At 44.2% G+C, this 18,492-nt stretch overlaps 2 protein-coding genes across 2 annotated transcripts; both read left to right on the forward strand.

Annotated features, from left to right (window-relative positions):
- The first annotated feature begins 5 nt into the window (after nucleotides 1–5).
- znf408 (zinc finger protein 408) lies at nucleotides 6–5,718 on the forward strand. The gene is made up of 5 exons (XM_015338615.2): nucleotides 6–402; nucleotides 1,382–1,644; nucleotides 2,248–2,315; nucleotides 2,951–3,219; nucleotides 3,553–5,718. The coding sequence occupies exons 1-5, from the start codon at nucleotides 345–347 to the stop codon at nucleotides 5,661–5,663; spliced, it is 2,769 nt and encodes a 922-aa protein (XP_015194101.2). The 5' UTR covers nucleotides 6–344; the 3' UTR covers nucleotides 5,664–5,718.
- A 2,212-nt stretch (nucleotides 5,719–7,930) lies between these two features.
- f2 (coagulation factor II (thrombin)) lies at nucleotides 7,931–18,287 on the forward strand. Its single transcript, XM_015338562.2, has 14 exons — nucleotides 7,931–8,064; nucleotides 8,649–8,809; nucleotides 9,849–9,873; nucleotides 10,720–10,785; nucleotides 10,948–11,053; nucleotides 11,519–11,658; nucleotides 11,755–12,051; nucleotides 12,952–13,065; nucleotides 14,065–14,191; nucleotides 14,687–14,854; nucleotides 15,423–15,596; nucleotides 16,243–16,421; nucleotides 17,182–17,252; nucleotides 18,064–18,287. The coding sequence occupies exons 1-14, from the start codon at nucleotides 7,989–7,991 to the stop codon at nucleotides 18,217–18,219; spliced, it is 1,860 nt and encodes a 619-aa protein (XP_015194048.2). The 5' UTR covers nucleotides 7,931–7,988; the 3' UTR covers nucleotides 18,220–18,287.
- Nucleotides 18,288–18,492: the final 205 nt, after the last annotated feature.

The raw sequence follows: 18,492 nt of genomic DNA on the forward strand, positions 1-18,492 counted from the left end.
TCTCCATCTTGGCTGGAGAGCGATGATTTTCCCGGAGTTTGGGATGAAAGACAGAGAAGACTTTAGAAGCGAAACAGAAATGGCCAAGACTTGACAGAAATCTAACCCTGGGTTACTTAAATAATTTACATTATTGTTACTACAGTCCGGTATGCATTAAAATATAAAAATAGCCTTCAGTCTTCAGTTGATTGTTTTGTCCAGGGCCTCACTGTTGACACTGTTTATTTGTTACCTAAGACTGTTTGAAATTATTCATATACAGTATTTAAATTTAGCTAAAGAGGAGCCTAAGGTTTTCTCATAAGGCTCAGCGCAAGACAAGTTCAAATACAGGAAGTGTAATGTCACGAAAAACAGAGACGAGCTGGAGCATTTTTACGAAGAATCAGAAAACGTTGTGTGAGTACAGTTTTGTTTAAGCAATCATTCAGTAAACATCAGTATTGATATGATAGGTTGTGCAGAGACGTAGTTTCATGTTCGATGTAATGAGTTTAAAATGTGTTTGCCCGTAGTTGTATACTGACACTATGCACCCTATGCTGAAAACATCCAGTGCTGTTTTCTGCCAACTGTTAAGTTGCAACTTACTAACGCCTTCGTGCAGTGTTCAGTTTCTGTGATCCTAAACGCGTCACGATACGGCGCATGCGCAGAGCGTGAGCGTGGGGTCCTGTACTTCAGCAATTCGTGTACATTTTAATCACATTAACACGAATAAAGGAAAGTATGTATGCACAGAGTAAGCTCCTAATAATGTATGTGAAAAACATGCCTAGTTACAAAAAATCATAATGATGTGTAGTTCAGACTGCGACTAAACTATCATAGTCGGTCAGTTTTTGTTTCCTGTTCTCTAAAATGCATAAAAAAGATTCTTTAACAGTAAAAATCATATACTGTACAAATGGTTGATCTTTACCTCTTCAGCACCATTTCCTCTTGGTATGACCCAGTCTCGTCTCGTTAGCCTGTCTTTTGTCTTCCCAGCTCCCCTTAGCATAGTATTCCTGTACTCTTCTGCGTTCCCCCAAGCATCCACGACCGAAACATAGTTTTTTCACTTTTCTTGTTAGTTTTCAGTGTGGAATTATACGCTGCTTGTTCTCTAAACCTGTGTGCATTTAGATGACCAGCAGTGACTGGAGCTGACAGTTCAATCGAAAGATGTCAAGAGCACAGCCCAGCTATAGTGCCAAGCCCCCCTTAAGGCGAAACGTGCTCTGTACTAAGTGCTGTGGCCGGCTGGTAGCATCGCCTCTGTGATTTTCAGCTTTTCTTCTGTTTCATTCTGGGCCTCCTCTGCAGTATTCCTCTGTCCTTGTTGTTGTGCTTGATTTGTACAATTGAATCGCTTGTGTGACCCGTCTGCACGTAGCCTGTGATGACTGCAGAGAAGGCTCTGGGGGGGAGTGCCCAGCTGCCGGGGTCCTGCGGTGCATTAGGAGCTCCAGTCCGGACCCAGAGTCCCCCTGCCCCGCCCTCCTGCGCACCCTGCCCCCGGGGCTGGCGCTGGGACCTTCGCTGGCACGGGGCAGCTGCATCGGCGTCTGGTGTGTGGGCAAGGCCGTGCACAAAGGAGCTTTCTTTGGGCCATTGGAGAACTGCGCCCATCCCACCGGTGTGGATGAGACTGAAGAGGTAGGTCTGGTACGAGTTCATCCATCCATCTGTTTTCTAACCGATTCATTCAGCTCAGGGTCATAGGAAAGCTGGAACCTATGCTGGCAAGCAACAGGGGCAAGGCAGGATGCACCCTGGATAGGATATCGGCCCATTGCAGGGACACACAAACACACTCGCTCCAGGGACAGTTTCTACAGAAGGCAATTAACCCATCAAAATATCTTTGGACCCCGGGAGGAAACCAAACCCAGGGAGAACATGCAAACTCCATACAGACAGCACCCCAGGGCCAGAATTGAACCCAGGGCCCCAGCATGGCAAGGCAGCAGTGCTGACCACAGCACCACTGTGCCACTCGAGGACATGTAAACAGCAGTTTTGTAAATCAATAAAATCTTTATAGCGTTTAAGGTTAATTCCAGCTATAGTGTTTTCCAGTTTATGATGTTATTACTAGTAAAACAAACCCTGAGAGCTTGAGGACTAGAAACCTAAGTGTAATGGGTTCAGCATCCAGCAGGTGGCTGTACTGCACATTTGGTATCTTCATTATCTACTTCAAATAAAACTGTGAAGATGTCAAAATTTATGTCTGCCTAATTGTTTTTTTTTTAACAGGGAAGGGGACTGAATTCTGAGCAAACTATAGACCCTCTTCCTCTCGAGGAGGCAGGTAACTGGATAAGGTAATTTGAATAAGAAAAATTCCTCTAGCTTGGAGGTTCCCAATTTCTCGTCCTGGGGACCCACACGCCGGCTTGTTGTGCACTGCAGCTGAGCTCTTTCATTGAACCAGGAAGTTGCTTGGTTGGAATCTTTGCAAGGTTTTCTTTTTTAACCCAGGAACCGGCGATCTGAAGTAACTCAAGAAGCACACTACTTCAAAGGCAAGCCCCTACCTTTGGGGATCAGAAAAGGACCTGAAAACAAACGTGTCAAATTAAACCAGTGATTGTGTCTATTAAGGGTTTGATTATTTAACTCGGTGCTCTAACGAGTTTAACCCAGAGGTGTGTGGGTTCCAGGGCCAAGGCTGGGAACGCAGTTGTAGACACAAGACACAAGAATCAAGTCAGCTGGGGAAAATACAATTCTCATCCTTAAGGCCTATAAGATCTGAGTTATAGAGGAGCACAAAGAATCCAGTTGCTAAGACTCATTGCTAAGCATCTCCAGGGCCTGGAGAAGGACTCCTTGCTGTCATCCAGCCATGTCTCGTGTCTTATTTTATTGATCATGGGAATCCTCATTCTTGGGTCCTGTTGTATCGAGGGATCCATCTGCATGCCCACACAGTTCCCGCCCTTTCTCCCATGCCCAGGTTTGCCTGCAGGGCCGGAAGCGAGGGAGAGTGGAACGCGTGCGTGCTTCGGTTGCGCGGGAGGCCGTACGTCAAGGCGCTTGAGGACATCGAGCCGGGAGTGGAGCTGCTCCTCAGGCCGGGAGAGGAGGGAGAGGTGTCGGCCGAGGAAGGCCAAGGAACGCGCGGCCAGGAGGCACAGAGCGAAGACGAGACCGTCAAGACCGAGGAGCGCCACGCCCGGGGGGAAGCTCTCGACTCCGAGACTGAGGAGGTTCCGCGGCTACCAGGTAACAATGCTGGGAGACGGTCCCCTGAGATCAACAACTCTAGTCACAATATCTGAGGACAAAAGAAAGGTTACGAACGAGAGGAGGCTATTTGGATCATCTGGCCAGTTTGGTGGTTGGATCCCTGTGGATCCAATGTTCTCATCGAGATGTTCCTTGAAAAAAGTTGGGGTGTCAGCTGAAACAGTGAATGTAATGTGGAATAGACTGACTGAACTGTGTTCGAAGGAATTCTAATCTTTTGAAACTAACCGGGTGCCCCCCTTTAGTTTTAATTAAATTTGTTTCCGTTTTATTTGAGGTGATTGTGTGTTTGGTTAAATCTTTTTACAGATCCGAAAGAAAGCCATGAACAGGCTGTACCCAAACCTCAAGGAGCTCATGCAGGTCCATCCGAGGCATGTGGAACCCCTGAAATTGCCGTACAGGAAGTTCCCAAAGAGTCCGGGGCAGCAGTAGAAGAGCACAGACCGCAGCGACTTCACCGTAAAAGACGACTGTCTCAAATCTGTAAGAAGGATTCGAGAAATCATTTACCCCGTGACTCCGAAGAGACAGATTCTGCACAAATAGACGAGGATGGCTCTCCTGAGGCGCTAAACAACCCGGGTGCGTCCTCAGACAGGCCTTCCAAAGCAGCACTGGGGGGCGATGGGGATTCTGTGACGGAAACGCCGCAGGTGGAGGGTGCACACAAGGAACCGGAGGAGGGCGGAAGAATCGGGGAGGAAGGGACAGGTGGTTTCAGGGCCAGCTTGCGTCTGGCTGCCAAACCCCGGAAAGTGCACACGCTGGTCAGCAGAATTCAGAAGCGTCTGCAGGAGCGCAAGATGAGGGTGCTGGAGCGACAGGTGAGAGAGAAGAACGCAGCGGAGCAGAGTAAGGAGGACGCTGCAGGGAAAGATGCGGAGAATGAGCAAGGAGGATGGGGGGAGGCCAGCGTGGAAGAGGGGAAAAACAGCAAAGCAGTTCGGGAATTGGGTGCCGACATCCTGGATACCATAGGAAGTCCCTCGGAAGAACGGGAATCTTCTGTAAGCGCTGAGAGCCCAGACATCTCCCAGGCCAGCGATGCCAGGAAACGAAAATACAAATGCGATGAGTGCGAGAAATGCTTTTTCCAGCTCTGCCACTTGAAGAAGCACAAGTTCACCCACCGGGACTACAAGCCCTATCTGTGCAACGAGTGTGGCAAGAGCTACAGCTCTCAGGAGAGCTTCCGTGCCCATGTCCTGCAGCACAAGGGGGAGAGGCCTTTCAAGTGCCAGCACTGCGACAAGACCTATGGGCTGAAGCGGGACCTGAAGGAGCACGAGGTGCTGCACACGGGGGAGCGCCCATTCTCTTGCGACATCTGCGGCAAGTCCTTTGCACGGCGCCCTTCCTTGCGCATCCACAAGGAGATCCACCGCATGAAGGAGCTCAACGTCAAGGTGTCCAAGGCCTGCAAGTGCACCGTCTGTGACAAGGAGCTGGCCAACTCTGGCTCCCTGAAGAACCACATGAGGTTACACACCGGCGAGAGGCCCTATCCTTGTTCTCACTGTGGGAAAACCTTCAGGCAGAGAGGAAACCTCTTGGGGCACCTCCGTATCCACACTGGGGAGAAACCATATAAGTGTGAGTACTGTGAGCAGCGCTTTTCACAGATACCTGAGCTCAGGAGGCACCTGATCTCCCACACCGGGGAGGTCTACCTTTGCCCTGTTTGTGGAAAGGCCCTCCGTGACCCCCACACCCTACGAGCCCACGAGCGCCTTCACTCTGGAGACCGCCCTTACAAGTGCGACCAGTGTGGAAAGGCCTACACCTTGGCCACCAAGCTGCGCCGGCACCAGAAGAGCCACTTGGAAGAAAAGCCCTACAAGTGCCAGACGTGTGGGGCGGGCTACACCCTAATGCAAAGCCTGGTCCGCCACCAGTTGTCCCACAAAAGGAAAGAGGAGAAAATTGCCGGGGAGCTGGCAGAGGCATTGGCAGCTCTGGAATCAGATCACTCTGCCCCTTCGAAGGGCAGGCCTAAGAAGGTAACCAGGAAAACCAGCAGGAGACCTCGTGCAGATAAGAAAGCAAGCGTGCAGCCCCAAGAAGAGCAAGTGGTGTATGTTCATGCTATCGATGCTGTGACAATGATGCCCGTTGCAGATGAAGGACAGGTACTGATAAGCACTTCAAATCCGTTTGAGAACAGTTTGGCATTCGGAGCCGAGCACGTTCTCCAAGGAGTAGTAGGCTCCTCGACCGAAACTGGCCAGACTGTGCAAGGTCAGGCCAGAGGCCACATCCAGCTGAATGATGACATCATAGAAATCATCATCTCCGATTCGCACAACAAGTGCATCATCGTTGAGGAGGATAAATCTCACAGTAATGTTGTGATTCTACAGGAGGATGAAGGGCTAAATTCAGTGGCTGAGACTGTAGAAATTGAGACAGGATCGTGAGGTGTTAATAAACTGTTAATTGCTGAATTTGTCATTAAAACTAACAAGATATTTTTTGGATGGTTCTTGTGTGCTAATTCTCAACACACACCAGCTATTTTATTTTGGTCTTTAATGTTTAAGAATCAATCAATTAGCAATGAAAAAATGGGCATATTTTAGAATTCTTTGGTTAAATGATTTAAAAATATTTTTGTAATCTCTTGCCTTACTCCCTTCATTATACTTTAATCTGACTACTCTTTCAGTGATACAACCTGATTTGCAATGATAGCTAACAAAAGTAAATTAGTTTACTGAGCAAAAAACAATTTTTACTGATCTGTTGTTTCTGGTGAGATGACCATATCAGTAGTGGTTGGATTTTTGCAAATATTGACTCACCTGCAAAGTGAACCTTGTCTCATGTTATCATCTGCGTACTCAGTGTTCCTTTGATGTATTGCACTGAAAATTAAATCTCAGTGGGTTAAATTCTGACAGTTCTTTAAGGAAAAATAAATTAAGTAATTCTTGTTAAATATTTTTCTATTCAAACTAAATACTGTATCTGGTTATGTATCCTCTTGTTCTTGTTTTATGTCTTCCTAGAAGTATTTTAAAAGGCTAAATATTTCGTAATGCTGACATTGTCCACGTTTTGCACAAACACTTCCTGCCCTAACTTCAGATACACTGAACTGTGTTGCCTTTCTGTCTGAACAAATGAACAATCCACATTTTTATTTAATTATTAAGGAGTAAGTATTCTAAAAAAGTGTTACAATTGTGTATTGTTACACAAAAAGAAACATCAACAAATGAATGAGACTGTATTGATTTGACGCAGACACTGCTTTTGTGTCTTTAAATTAAGAGGTTAACCTACACCCACAGACCCATTGAGCTTTACTCTAAGGTATTCAAAGGGTTTGTTCTACACAATTTCCATACTACCATGCTGTACATTTCTCCCAGAAGGGGTGTATACAGTATGTACAGAACTACATTATAACTTCATATGTATTATGAGTATTTCAAAATGTTTGCTTTTTTGCCTCATGCATTATACAGGCTTCTCTTACATATCTTTCATGTGTTGTATTCAAAATGGGTCAGAAACAAACTGTCCTTGCCTTTGGTTGTGGGATTTGGAGCTTCTCTGGAGCTTTGCTATTATTGCTGTAAACCTGCCTTTCTCTTCTCCTGCAATGGGAGTCATCCAATATTTGCACACAAATATTTAAACAGTGAGGCCATGAAGGAAAATCAATAAACAGCCCTTTTTTGAGCTGCTGTTCCTGCTATCGTTGAATCCACTAAAGAACTACATTCCCTGCTTGTTTTCTTTTCAAATTATTAACAATCAAGTGGGATACTGAATAGTTGAAGTAGACATTTTGCATACTAATCCAGTTTTGTTAATTGTATGAGTCCATGGGGATGTTAAGTACTTCAAGGCCCTTGCTATTTGCATGTATTTTAAAATTCCTGTTATGCAATTAAGGGTGAAAAAAAACAGGGGCCCTGGTTCTGGTTAAGTCAAGCCCAGCTGCAAACAAAATGACTTCAAGTCCCATGAAAATGTTTACTTTGTGTAGTTAATTAATCAGATAAACCTGTTATTGGATTGAAAACTAACAAAAGCTGGAAGACAATGTATTCCTCTGGAAATTTATCCGGACAGCCCTACTTGCATGATAATCACCCGTGTGGCTGTCTGGTCAGGGAGGGTTAACATAAGTGAGCCAAGAAACAACCGCGTTGTGTCGCACGACGCCATGTTAATCAAGCATTTCATTCTTTTAAAAGCAGTGATTGAGCAACTCCAGGATCCTGCGATCCGATTCCTGTGTGTTTGACAAGTGCTTTGGAAATAGAAACTGAAAACCCTAAAAAACGGTGATTTGATTTTCTTATCCAAATAATGGGTTCAAGTTGAGTAAGATCAGAGGAGAAATGAAATCGGGGGAACCAGAAGATTTTAAGCACTGGGATTGCCAGTTAATTAACCCACCCCTATTCGAAAGATGGAGCAAAAAGCTTTGTAGTTAATTTCATCACAAGCGCAGTGCTTTTTCCTTTAGATATGGTCACATTAGAATTAGAAATAAGGTGCAAGTAAACACTGTTATAATACATTTTTTTCATGGCCACCTTTAGAATTGTACTCTGCCTTTCACTATGAACAGGAAGCGATCAGTGTTCCCAGTGAATTGTGACACTCTTCTCCTCTTGGGATTCTGGATTCAATATTAACCAGGAGGCTGAGCTGTTTTTTTTTTTGGTGGTGGGTGTCTGTAGGTTTGTCCCAGCTCCCTGTTCAGGCTCTAGACATCAGTAGCAATGGGTGGAATGTCCGTGGTTCTCATTTTCAGTGTCCTGTGTGCATCTTTTGTCCAGATCTCTCTTTGTGAAAATGGTAAGATTTTTTTTTTTCCGGCTGGGGTGTTGATTGTCCATTGCTTGCAAGTCAAGGCTGGTTTTTTAGTTCTGCTTGAGAGTCTCAGCAAAAAAGTGAAGAAGTGTCCTCTTAGTTAAAGATCATTACAGGGCGGACACATAGTAACATGGACTGTGCGCAGATGGTTTAGATTTTATCTGATTTTCGAACACCCCAGAAAAAGAGTAAAAGCAGGAACATTTTTGATTATGTCCTGCAGAGATATGACAGTTAACATGATGGCTGCCGAGAAGACAGCAAAGTCCGTTAAAGTTTCGATGTCTTGATTGTAAGCAACAATCCCAAAAAATCCTTCCAAAAATCTGTCTTAAATCCAACCAAGTGATTCAGCATTGTGAAGATGTAGATGGAGGCCTGTATTCTTTACATTTGATTTTCTTGTGTAGTATTAACAGTGTGAACAGGGTAATCATTTCCCCAAAGAAATCAGCAACAAAGTTTATATAATCTATCGTGTGAAATGACCAAAATTTTTTGACATGGTTTTTATGTAATAATGGCAACTTCACATTTTCCTTGCTATTAATTTTGTGGGATCTTAGTATTCCTCAACAGACAGAAAGCGTCCATGGTTTTGACCCGTGGCCGGCGTGCAAACACCGTTTTTGAAGAACTTAAGCCAGGCAATATGGAACGAGAGTGTCTGGAAGAGATCTGTGACCACGAGGAGGCCCGTGAAATCTTTGAGGACAACACCCGGACAGTGAGTTCCCAAAATTTACAAAATTGCAAACTCCCGTTTAGATTTCTTAAATTTACTTTTATGCTGAGGGTCTTTTAATCGCTCATAATGGAAAATTTTGTTGTGCTCTCTCTTCAAATCTCACGATATCCTAAAATGCGCATGTCAAACACAGAATACTAAGTTGGCAAATATATTAGCCTCATTGTCTTAAGCACATATTGTAAAGGTTACTGAAATGAAACAGTAAGTAAGCATTTGACCCATCTGGCTCATTTAGTTGGTAGTAGTGAAACTAACAACATTTAGTAGTTAGAAGGTGATCTAAGGATCTCATTCCAGCTGTTTTCTTGAACGAATCCAAGGTGTCAGCTTGTACAGTGTGGCCTTGTTCCAGAGGTTTCTCCTGGTCTTCAATGCACTTCTCAATAGTTTTTACTCGTGTCCTCTGAATTCTGTTTCACTGTTAGCTCTCAGCTCAAGTCCTTGTGTTTGGGTTCACTTTTTTTTTTACTGTATTCCATGTACATCTTGTTAACAGTTTTTATTTGGACTCCTCATCCATCCTAGTTTAAGTGTATTAAACGGTCTCTATAGGTCCTTACCATAAGCCAACTAGTGTCCATCTCATTCAGATGTAATCCATCATGCCTGTAGATCTGTTTTTTGCCACAGAATGCTTTCCAGTGGCACAGAAAGCTGAGGCCTTTTTCAGCACAACATACTGTATTCTCAGCTGTGTGTTGTGTTCATGGGTTGACATCTGCAGTTGGTCACCTTTATTTGCTGCAGGCCTTGTCTCTGAGGAGGCTACTGGTGTTGTCCTGCTCTTCAGGTTTGATCTCCAAGGCGGTTTGAAGTTGTTTCTCGGGGAAAGTGTGTTGTTTGTGCCAATGTCATTGAGTCACCACCAGCCTTTGCTAGGAGCCCGTCTCCTTTTAGGATAATGTTAGCCACATTAGCTACTGGGTGACAGGAAACTGTTTGTCGTCTTGGACTTGACACTGCATCTTGGAATAATTTAATTTATATTTGCTTCTCTTTATTTTTTTTTATTCAGGCAGACTTTTGGAAAAAATATTTGGGTAAGGATTGTCCCCCCCTTTCTTAAATTCATGTCTTCCAAACTCCACAAAATTTTAACTTCCAGATTAAAAAAGGATTGCTGTTATTAAATTAACGCTATAACAACTGCTGAGCCCCAAACATATAATTATAAGTAGTTCAGGTGGGTAGCAGCGTCAGCATGCGTAGTCTGCAAAGGAACAAGCGATAGGTTTATTCCATGCTGAAAAGAGAAGAAAAAAAACACAGCGTTTTGGCTTTGAAGCCTTCAAAACGTTGCGTTTTCTCTCGTCTCTTTTCAGCATGGAATAAACCTATCACTTGTTCCTTTGAATATAATTATAATACATAATAATAATTTGTTTTGATATTTGTTGTTATCTAATATAACATATTACAAAATATAGAATATTTGTTATCAACAATAAACTGTTTATGTCAGAAATATGTTTTTTTGTAATTCAAACATAGGATTGCTGTTTTCTCCTTCAGAGTTCTTCATGTCAATTGAATGATAACTGAGCTACAGTTCATGATATCAGAAACTGAACATCACACGTTAAAATACCTTTAACGTGTTTAAGTTAAATGACATAAAAATGTCCCCTTGAAGATCATTTATTATTTTTTAATTTAAATCAATGTCTTTCTGTGTTCTTATTGTTTGTATATTTCTAAATGTGAATGGTATTAGTAAATTCTAATCAGAAGGAGACTGTCATCTACATTGATGTGATTAGATGTATTTAAATGTCATTTCATATATCCATTCTGTAAACAAAAAAAAGTCTGACTTTATCTGACCAGCCTTGTATGTGTACGGATTCTGTTCAATGTATTGTTAACCCTTCTTCTGTTATTTTTAGCTTGTGAAGGTGACCAAGGTAAAAGAAATTCAAAGAAAATAGAGTCTTTGAGGCTTTGCTTGGATGGTAAGTTCTCATTCGATTCTCACAAAGATGCTGTAATATTATGTACCTAGAAAAGTTGCTGTGCTACCGAGGAGTTTGTGGACTTCACATACTGCCATGAATTCACCATGCGTCAGTGTGCTGAGTGTTTTAATCAAGGTGATACTGTTGTCTGTTTTTCAGGGAAGTGTGTAATGGGAAGAAGTGGTGACAAATACAGAGGCAATCTCTCAGTCACTGTAAGTGGGAGGGAGTGTCAGTACTGGTCCAGTAACTTCCCACATAAAAAGTAAGTGTGGCTAGGTGTCCATCACATTCTCTTTCTTTCTGCTTCTTTTGTTCTGCTTGTCTCGATGTACCCAAAGCAGGAGTATCCCATCCTGGTCCAGGAGGACCAGTGTATCTGTGCGGTTTTTAGATTCCCTGCACTCGAAGGCCTGAGAAACATTGTTCATTTGGTCCAGTTAAGCCAATAATGAGCTGATTCAGACTGACCCTCCAACCCTCCAAGCACTTTAAGCTGCAGACAATTCTAAGAAGAGAAAAAGAGAAAAAAGAAAAGTAGAAACAGAGGAAATCATTATTTTGCTTTAAGGTTATAGAGCGCAGGAAAGTCATCATTCCAGGCTTCTTGATTAGCCGGAGAGGTAATTTCAGAAACACTAAAGACTAGGTTTTAGTGTAGCCCAGCGACATCTCTTTGTTTGTCTTGACCACTTCATCGAGCTGTTGCTGAACTCTCCCTTTCTCACAGGGAATTCACCTTGTCCATGTACCCCGATAAAGACCTGGTTCAGAACTACTGCAGGAACCCCAACAATGACACGAGGGGCCCCTGGTGCTACACCAGAGACCCCCTGGTGAAGAAAGAAGAGTGCAGTATCTCAGTATGTGGTAAGCCCATTCACACCCAGCTCCAGGTCTGGCTTTTCAGGCCCCTGCCCTGTCACTCCAGGCTTGTTGCTTAACGCAGTTTCTTATTTCCTTCAGGTGAGCCTCCCAGGCCCACACCTGTACCCGGTAAGAAGGTGGTGTATGATAAGAGGGAGTGCCTGAAGGACGCGGGTATTGATTACAATGGCAACATCTCCACCACTGTCACCCATCACCCGTGCCTGAGCTGGAGCTCCCCCACGGCTCGGGACCTCAGGCACGGCAAGGACTTCCTGCCCGAGGTGCAGCTGGAGAAGAACTATTGCCGCAACCCCGACGGAGATTTGGAAGGCCCGTGGTGTTTTGTCGACAAGCCCCGAATCGCGTTCGAGTACTGCGACATCCCGCTTTGCGGTGAGTGAGACGGAGCTCTTCTGGGAAATTTCAGCAGCACCAGGAAAATCTCTGCAAAGGTCGGGGCAGGGGAACCCCTGGCACTCTGTTTTCCCCTGCACCCGGAAAAAAACCCGAAACGTCAATGTGAAGGGTTAGTGTGCGCACGGCCTCCTTCGCTTATTTCAAACCGCTTCGTTTCCCCCCCCCGTTGTTAAGTGCCAGGACGCCTTACTGAATTGGGCTGCTGTCTGTGTGGAGTTTGTATGTTCTCTCCACGCTCTCGTGAGTTTCCTCCCACACTCCGAAGACATGCGGCGGGGGTTCGTTGGTTTCTGGGCAACCTGGCTGTGGTGTGAGTGTGTGTGCCCTGCGAGGGACTGGCGTCACGTCCAGGGCGTATCCTACCTTGTGCCCAGTGCTGGCCCTGTTAGGATCCAGCATCCCTGTAACACCGGGCTGAATAAAGCAGGTAGAAAACGGATGGATGGATAAGTGCCAGGAAACACATCGACTTAAAGCGTGGCCACATAAGAACTGAAGGGATTAGCGTGGAGAGCTGTGTCAGCACGCGTTGGTTGCCGAAGAAGGCTTTGGAGCTCAAATGTTGTGTTTTTCTTTTCTTTCTACTTTCTACAGTGTGAAATTAATCATTCTGTCTGCCTCACTTAACAGTTTTATTGGAGCCAATAACATGATACCCCGATAAACAGCCATTTGTAGATAATTAAACCATGATGAAAGAAGCGAGAAATGTAGTTCTTTATCCCCCAAAGTGTCGGTCAAATATTTCATTTAAGAATCTGAAATATTTCACTAACCTGCCTATAAAATGGAATGCATAGCTCTGTGGTGTAATTCAAGCTAACATGTTTTGTTTGGTGCAATTCTAAAACTTTCCCCTAACCTGGTTTTGTACAGATGAACCTCTTCACGAGTTTCAGGATGATCAGGAAAAGATTTCTGGGAGGACGGTGTCAGCTGGATCATATAAAACCTTCTTCAACCCCAATAGCTTTGGCCAAGGAGAGGCAGGTACGTGCCAGGTGGAAAGGAAAGAGGGACAGGGAGGAGGAGAGCTTGGGCACAGGAATCATTCCTGAATTGACTGTTGTCCTGCGTGGAATTGATCTGATCTGAAAATGAACACAGGATCCAACACATCCATATCCTGTAACCTTACCTCCGTGACACTACAACATTCAGGAAATACTAAATGACTCTGAACATTTTTTTTAGAAGTGGGGGCACAATTTTTGTTTTTTTCTTTCCTTTATTTGCAAGAACAAAGATACTTTTCTTTCCAGAAAGCACAACCTTTTCAACGCTTTTTTTTCTTTATATATGATCAATAGATTAGATTACATTAGTTCAGAGTCGTAGCCTGGAACACCATACCCAAATTGGTAGACCAATGAAACCTCAGCTTTCATTCAGATTACCCTGAGTAGCTTATGATATCAGCTCTGTCCTTTGGTGAAGCTGATCATCATCTATTACAGTTAATGTACCACTAATTCATTGCCTTGAAAAGGGAAATCGTTGGTCCTGGGACCCCCAGAGGTTTGATTTAATCCGTTGGAGGGTTTTGTTTTCCTCTCCTCTATGCCCACGTGGTCAGCTGTTGTTATATTGTTATCTGCTATAGAAATCTGTAAAGTGTTCTGTGCCAGAGTGTTGGGATGGGTACTATTGCAAATCAAATGATTTGTGATGGATAGATTGATTGGTCGATTGGCTAATTGAAGATCTGCCCGCTTCAGAGCTAACATTCCGCTCTGTATTCTTCACCCATTGCTTTTACTTTAGCATAGCCACCTATGTTTTGTGGCCGCTTTATCGTTATGCTCTAAGGTTTACCATACTCACAGCTTGGTTTCATTGTGGTATTCCAAAGGGAACTTTATAAGGACCGGGACATGCAAGAGCTCAGAGCTTGTGTCATAGGGATCTGCAGGCTCCCGGCAGAAGGGCTTGTCTGCATGTGCCAGTATTATTATAAAGGATGCATTCTCCAAATACCCTCCCTTTCAGATTGTGGAATCAGGCCAATGTTTGAACGGGTAAATAAACAGGATGCGACTGAGAAAGAGCTCACTGAATCTTACATCGCCAGTCGAATTGTGAAGGGAGTTGAAGCGGAACAAGGCAGTGCACCATGGTAAAATTAAAAATGCTTCTGTACTCATTGTGTAATAATTGGTATTATTTCCCAAATAATTGCCCCCGATAACTGTTATTGACTGTTACTTGTCCTGGCCATTGGCTGGGATTTACACTGAGAGTCCCACTGCATCAACAGCACAGTTAGAATCAGCTGGAGGAGTGATCCAGCTCTCACCGATCTGCAGCACTGCAGTCTCTTAGGAGGCTGGCAAGCCCCAGGAATCGCTTGTGCGTGCAATGCTAAGGACCTCCTGTCTACCCTAACCCATTCAAATGAAACATTTCTCAAGCAGTCAAGCCCACCACCTTAGGGATGTCTCAGTTTATATCCAGCTAATGATGTAGCAAAACCTGAACCAGAAATTTAACCATGTTTAATTGGCCCTTAATGGCAAATCATTTTTAAACTCATTTATTCAGGACCTATAGATAGTCTAGTTTCTTTAGGAGACTATTTTTTTCATTTTAAGGCACCACATCTCTTTCACAGGCAGGTGATGTTGTACAGAAAGAATCCCCAGGAACTGTTATGTGGGGCCAGTCTCTTAAGTGACCAGTGGATACTGACTGCAGCCCACTGCATTTTATACCCACCCTGGGACAAAAACTTCACTGCAAATGACATCATCGTTCGTCTGGGCAAGCACTCTCGTGCCAAGTAAGTACTGCAAGCAGAGTGGAAAAAAGGTTCTTCGGCTCCTGTGAACCTGGCCGCTGTAGTTACTGATGCCCCTTTTCCAAAAGCGTCATGAATATACAGAGAAAGCCTTTCATTAACAGTGAAAACTCAGCAGAAGCGGTAGCATTATGAAAGACATTCAAGATCTCCGATTGTATTATCTGCTTTGGGCCACCAGTTAAAGGTGGTCAGTGGGCTTACAGCAGGGCCACTTTTCGCCTACTGTATCACCTATATATGAGCGTCAAGCTGGGTAATAACTTTAAATAACACAACAGCCTTCATGTAGTCACCTTGTGTGGTCACATTTAAGATATCTGTCCTTCTAATCCTGTACCCCATGTACTGTAGAAGGGAGGCACTGAGGCACTGAGGCACTGAGGCAGATCACCCCACACGTGCTCCAGGGCAATAAGACCAGCCCATTTGCTACCAAGGAGAAATCCGTTTTTTACACCTACTGTAAAGCTGTTTGAGATGCTTCTTTAAAAGGCACTATATAAAAATTATTATTATTATTATTATTAATATGTTTATCCATCCACAGGTTTGAAAAAGGCCAAGAAAAGATTGTGGCTTTGGATAAGATAATTGTCCACCCGCGGTACGACTGGAAGGTTAATCTAAATCGGGACATTGCTCTTCTGCACATGAGGAACCCAGTCTCCTTCAGCGACAGAATCGCTCCCATCTGCCTGCCCACCAAAGAGGTTGCAAAGACGTAAGACAGCGCCGCTGCTAAAGTTCTGATACAAGCATGAAACTGTGGTTCGGCCTTCAAAATGAAATCTTTTTTAAGCGCTTTATTTTCCAATTCAACTTGTAAATATGGCGGGTTAACATTATATAAACATGATGTACCTGAAATGTGGTGAGAACTCGAGAATACCGATCTCTCTCATATACTTCTTCAGAGGAATCAGTATCATTAGACCTGTAGGGACGCGAGGAGCCGCAGTGCCGTTCTGTGACGTTTAGAGACGAATGAAGAAAATGGACGCAGTGTCCTGCACTCCTGCAGTGTTACAGGGAGTGTTATAGTCTGGGTACAGCCATGGTCTCCCTATGTTAATACCTTTACTGGAGGTTTGAGTGACCATTACTTACATATTGAAAATGTTTCCACTTATGGTACAGTAGACTATTCCTGATAATGTTATCCCCACCTTTCATTTATTTCTGAGATGTCCCGTACAGCAGGTGTTTCTAACACTTCACCTACGGCAGGTGTCTGTTTAAAATGCACTCATATCAGGTCAGAAGTACTGACCCCAGGCCAGAGTCAGATTTCTACTGATCGGAAACACAAATGTACCAAAACGGAGCCTTGATGTCACCCATTGAAGCTGTGTCTCGTTGGTCTCTAGCCTGATGTTTGCTGGTTTCAAGGGGAGGGTAACTGGATGGGGAAATCTGTTTGAGACCTGGTCCAGCAGCCCCTCCTCCCTGCCCTCCACACTACAGCAGATTCACCTCCCGATTGTGGATCAAGACACCTGTCGCGCGTCAACAACGATCCGGATCACGGACAACATGTTCTGTGCAGGTACTGCGCGTCACCTCATCAAGGACCGACAAGCGTCACCTCTATGGGGTCATTTCAACTGTCTCAAAAAAACATGCTGGCTGTTGAAATAAGAAACCCTTAAAATCAAACTGAAATGCATTTTCATCCTGAATTTAAGGAACAGAAGCTGGTAGACCCTGGTTAATCTGGAAAACAATTCATGCAAACTTTGCACATTGTAATGCTTTTTGTGTCCTTCCGTTTTTTTTCCTTAACATGTAACTCTGCTTCTTAGTGGCTTAGAACTGTAGTAAAAAGTGGGAAGACGGAAGTGAACAGTGAGATTTGTTAGAACCAAAAGTCTTGAAACCCATTTGCATTTGTTCAACATAAAATTAAATTGCTCAACGCTGGGGATATAAAAAAAAACGTTATGGCCCATAGTGAAAGTTTTGCAAATATTTTTAGTGATAATGCTGTTGTTCTTCATTTAAATATACATTGAAAAAAACAGTAGCAGAAACAGTTCAGTTCTGAACTGAGGTGTTTCTGTACAGATGTCCTGTCATCTCAAAGATCTCCCTGTGTGTGCGTGTGCGTCTATCTGTCAGTCTGTCTGCCTCTGTGTCTGTCTGTGTGTCCATCATCCAGAGTGCAGTCCTGACCGGTTACATTCCAGCTGTGTCCTTCTAAGGAAAACGCTGTCATCAAAACTGGCTGGATAGACAACAGAGCAGAAGTGGGAAGAGGGTGCAAAGACTGTTCGCAATAATCACCACCATCTTTTTGCATGTAATAGGGTTCAAGCCTGAGGATTCAAAAAGAGGCGACGCTTGTGAAGGAGACAGCGGAGGCCCCTTTGTGATGAAGGTACGCGAGGCAGCAGCAAAGATTCAAGCTGTCCAATTTATTTTTTTTCACTGTAGGTATTCTAAGTTAACGACATAATATTAAGGTGAGGAGAAAAAACTTTCTGCTTCCATCTGATCTGCTAGAGAAAGGCTCTGTGGCTCAGGATCTACGCCTGGGGCTGGAAGGTTGCCGGTTCAAATCACGCTGCCGGTAGAGGAATCCTACTCCGCTGGGCCCCTGAGCAAGGCCCTTCACCCCAACTGCTCCAGGGGTGCCGTATAAATGGCTGACCCTTTGCTCTGACCCCAAGCTTCTCTTCTTGTCTGTGTGTCTCATGGAGAGCAAGCTGGGATATGCAAAAAGACGAATTCCTAATGCAAGAAATTGTATATGGCCAATAAAGTGATCTCTTTAGAGGGTCGAAAAGCCCACACAGATTTATTTTTGCAGCCCAACGGTAGTTTAGTCCTGCACTGTGATTATTTTGCCCTTTAGATCCCAAGCCTAGTAAATGAATCAGATGGAGAGTTTCACTGGGGGTGAAAAGATGATATACAGTATTAAATCTGGTTATGGAGAAGCACTGCGTTTTAGGCTATGTATTCTTTCTGAAAAGAAAAACATCCGAGAAACTTGGGGAGAAAAGCAGAAGTAAGAGGTTACAGCACTTTTTCCGTTTTTGCACCTTTGATTTCTTTGTTCCCCATGTGCGTTGCCGCAGCCTATTACTGAAGGACCCTACTGTACGGTAAGGCGGACCCTGTGGGCTTGCGCCCGCGAGAGGAAGAGACATTTTTTTACAGTATTTGACGCGTCGCTTTGTTCCCAGAACCCGGACGATCAGCGCTGGTATCAGATTGGGATCGTGTCGTGGGGCGAGGGCTGCGACAGAGACGGGAAGTACGGTTTCTACACTCACCTGTTCCGCATGAGGCGCTGGCTGCTGAAAGTTATCGAGAACCCCGTCGATGGCAGCGAGGATTGAGTTCTTGTGCTTCTTTAAAGGTCTTTGTACATGCCAATACGGGAAAATAAAGATGCTGTCCAATCCGAGCATCTCATTACTTCTTACCGTTCTCTGATTAGTAGCAGTATTCAAGGCCAGTGCACTTTGAGTAAAGGCATTGGAAACCACAGCAAAAAAAAAAAGGTATCCTAGATGTATTAAGATGCCACGATGCATTTACTGGGTTAAACATTTGCAAGGGCCTATTTGATCTGTTTGATCTAATATTTGACTCTCCAGGACTATTTCCTC

Source organism: Lepisosteus oculatus, chromosome 21, assembly GCF_040954835.1.
Source record: "Lepisosteus oculatus isolate fLepOcu1 chromosome 21, fLepOcu1.hap2, whole genome shotgun sequence".
NCBI classification, from domain to species: domain Eukaryota; kingdom Metazoa; phylum Chordata; class Actinopteri; order Semionotiformes; family Lepisosteidae; genus Lepisosteus; species Lepisosteus oculatus.

Bases quoted from the DNA above. Each gene is read 5' to 3' on its own strand.
- znf408 (XM_015338615.2), top strand. From the start codon at position 345: ATGTCACGAAAAACAGAGACGAGCTGGAGCATTTTTACGAAGAATCAG. The intron at 403-1,381 runs GTGAGTACAGTT...GTCTGCACGTAG, and splicing joins GAAGAATCAGAAAACGTTGT to CCTGTGATGACTGCAGAGAA. The intron at 2,316-2,950 runs GTAATTTGAATA...TCCCATGCCCAG, and splicing joins GAGGCAGGTAACTGGATAAG to GTTTGCCTGCAGGGCCGGAA.
- f2 (XM_015338562.2), top strand. From the start codon at position 7,989: ATGGGTGGAATGTCCGTGGTTCTCATTTTCAGTGTCCTGTGTGCATCT. The intron at 15,597-16,242 runs GTAAGACAGCGC...GTTGGTCTCTAG, and splicing joins ACCAAAGAGGTTGCAAAGAC to CCTGATGTTTGCTGGTTTCA. The intron at 17,253-18,063 runs GTACGCGAGGCA...CTTTGTTCCCAG, and splicing joins GAGGCCCCTTTGTGATGAAG to AACCCGGACGATCAGCGCTG.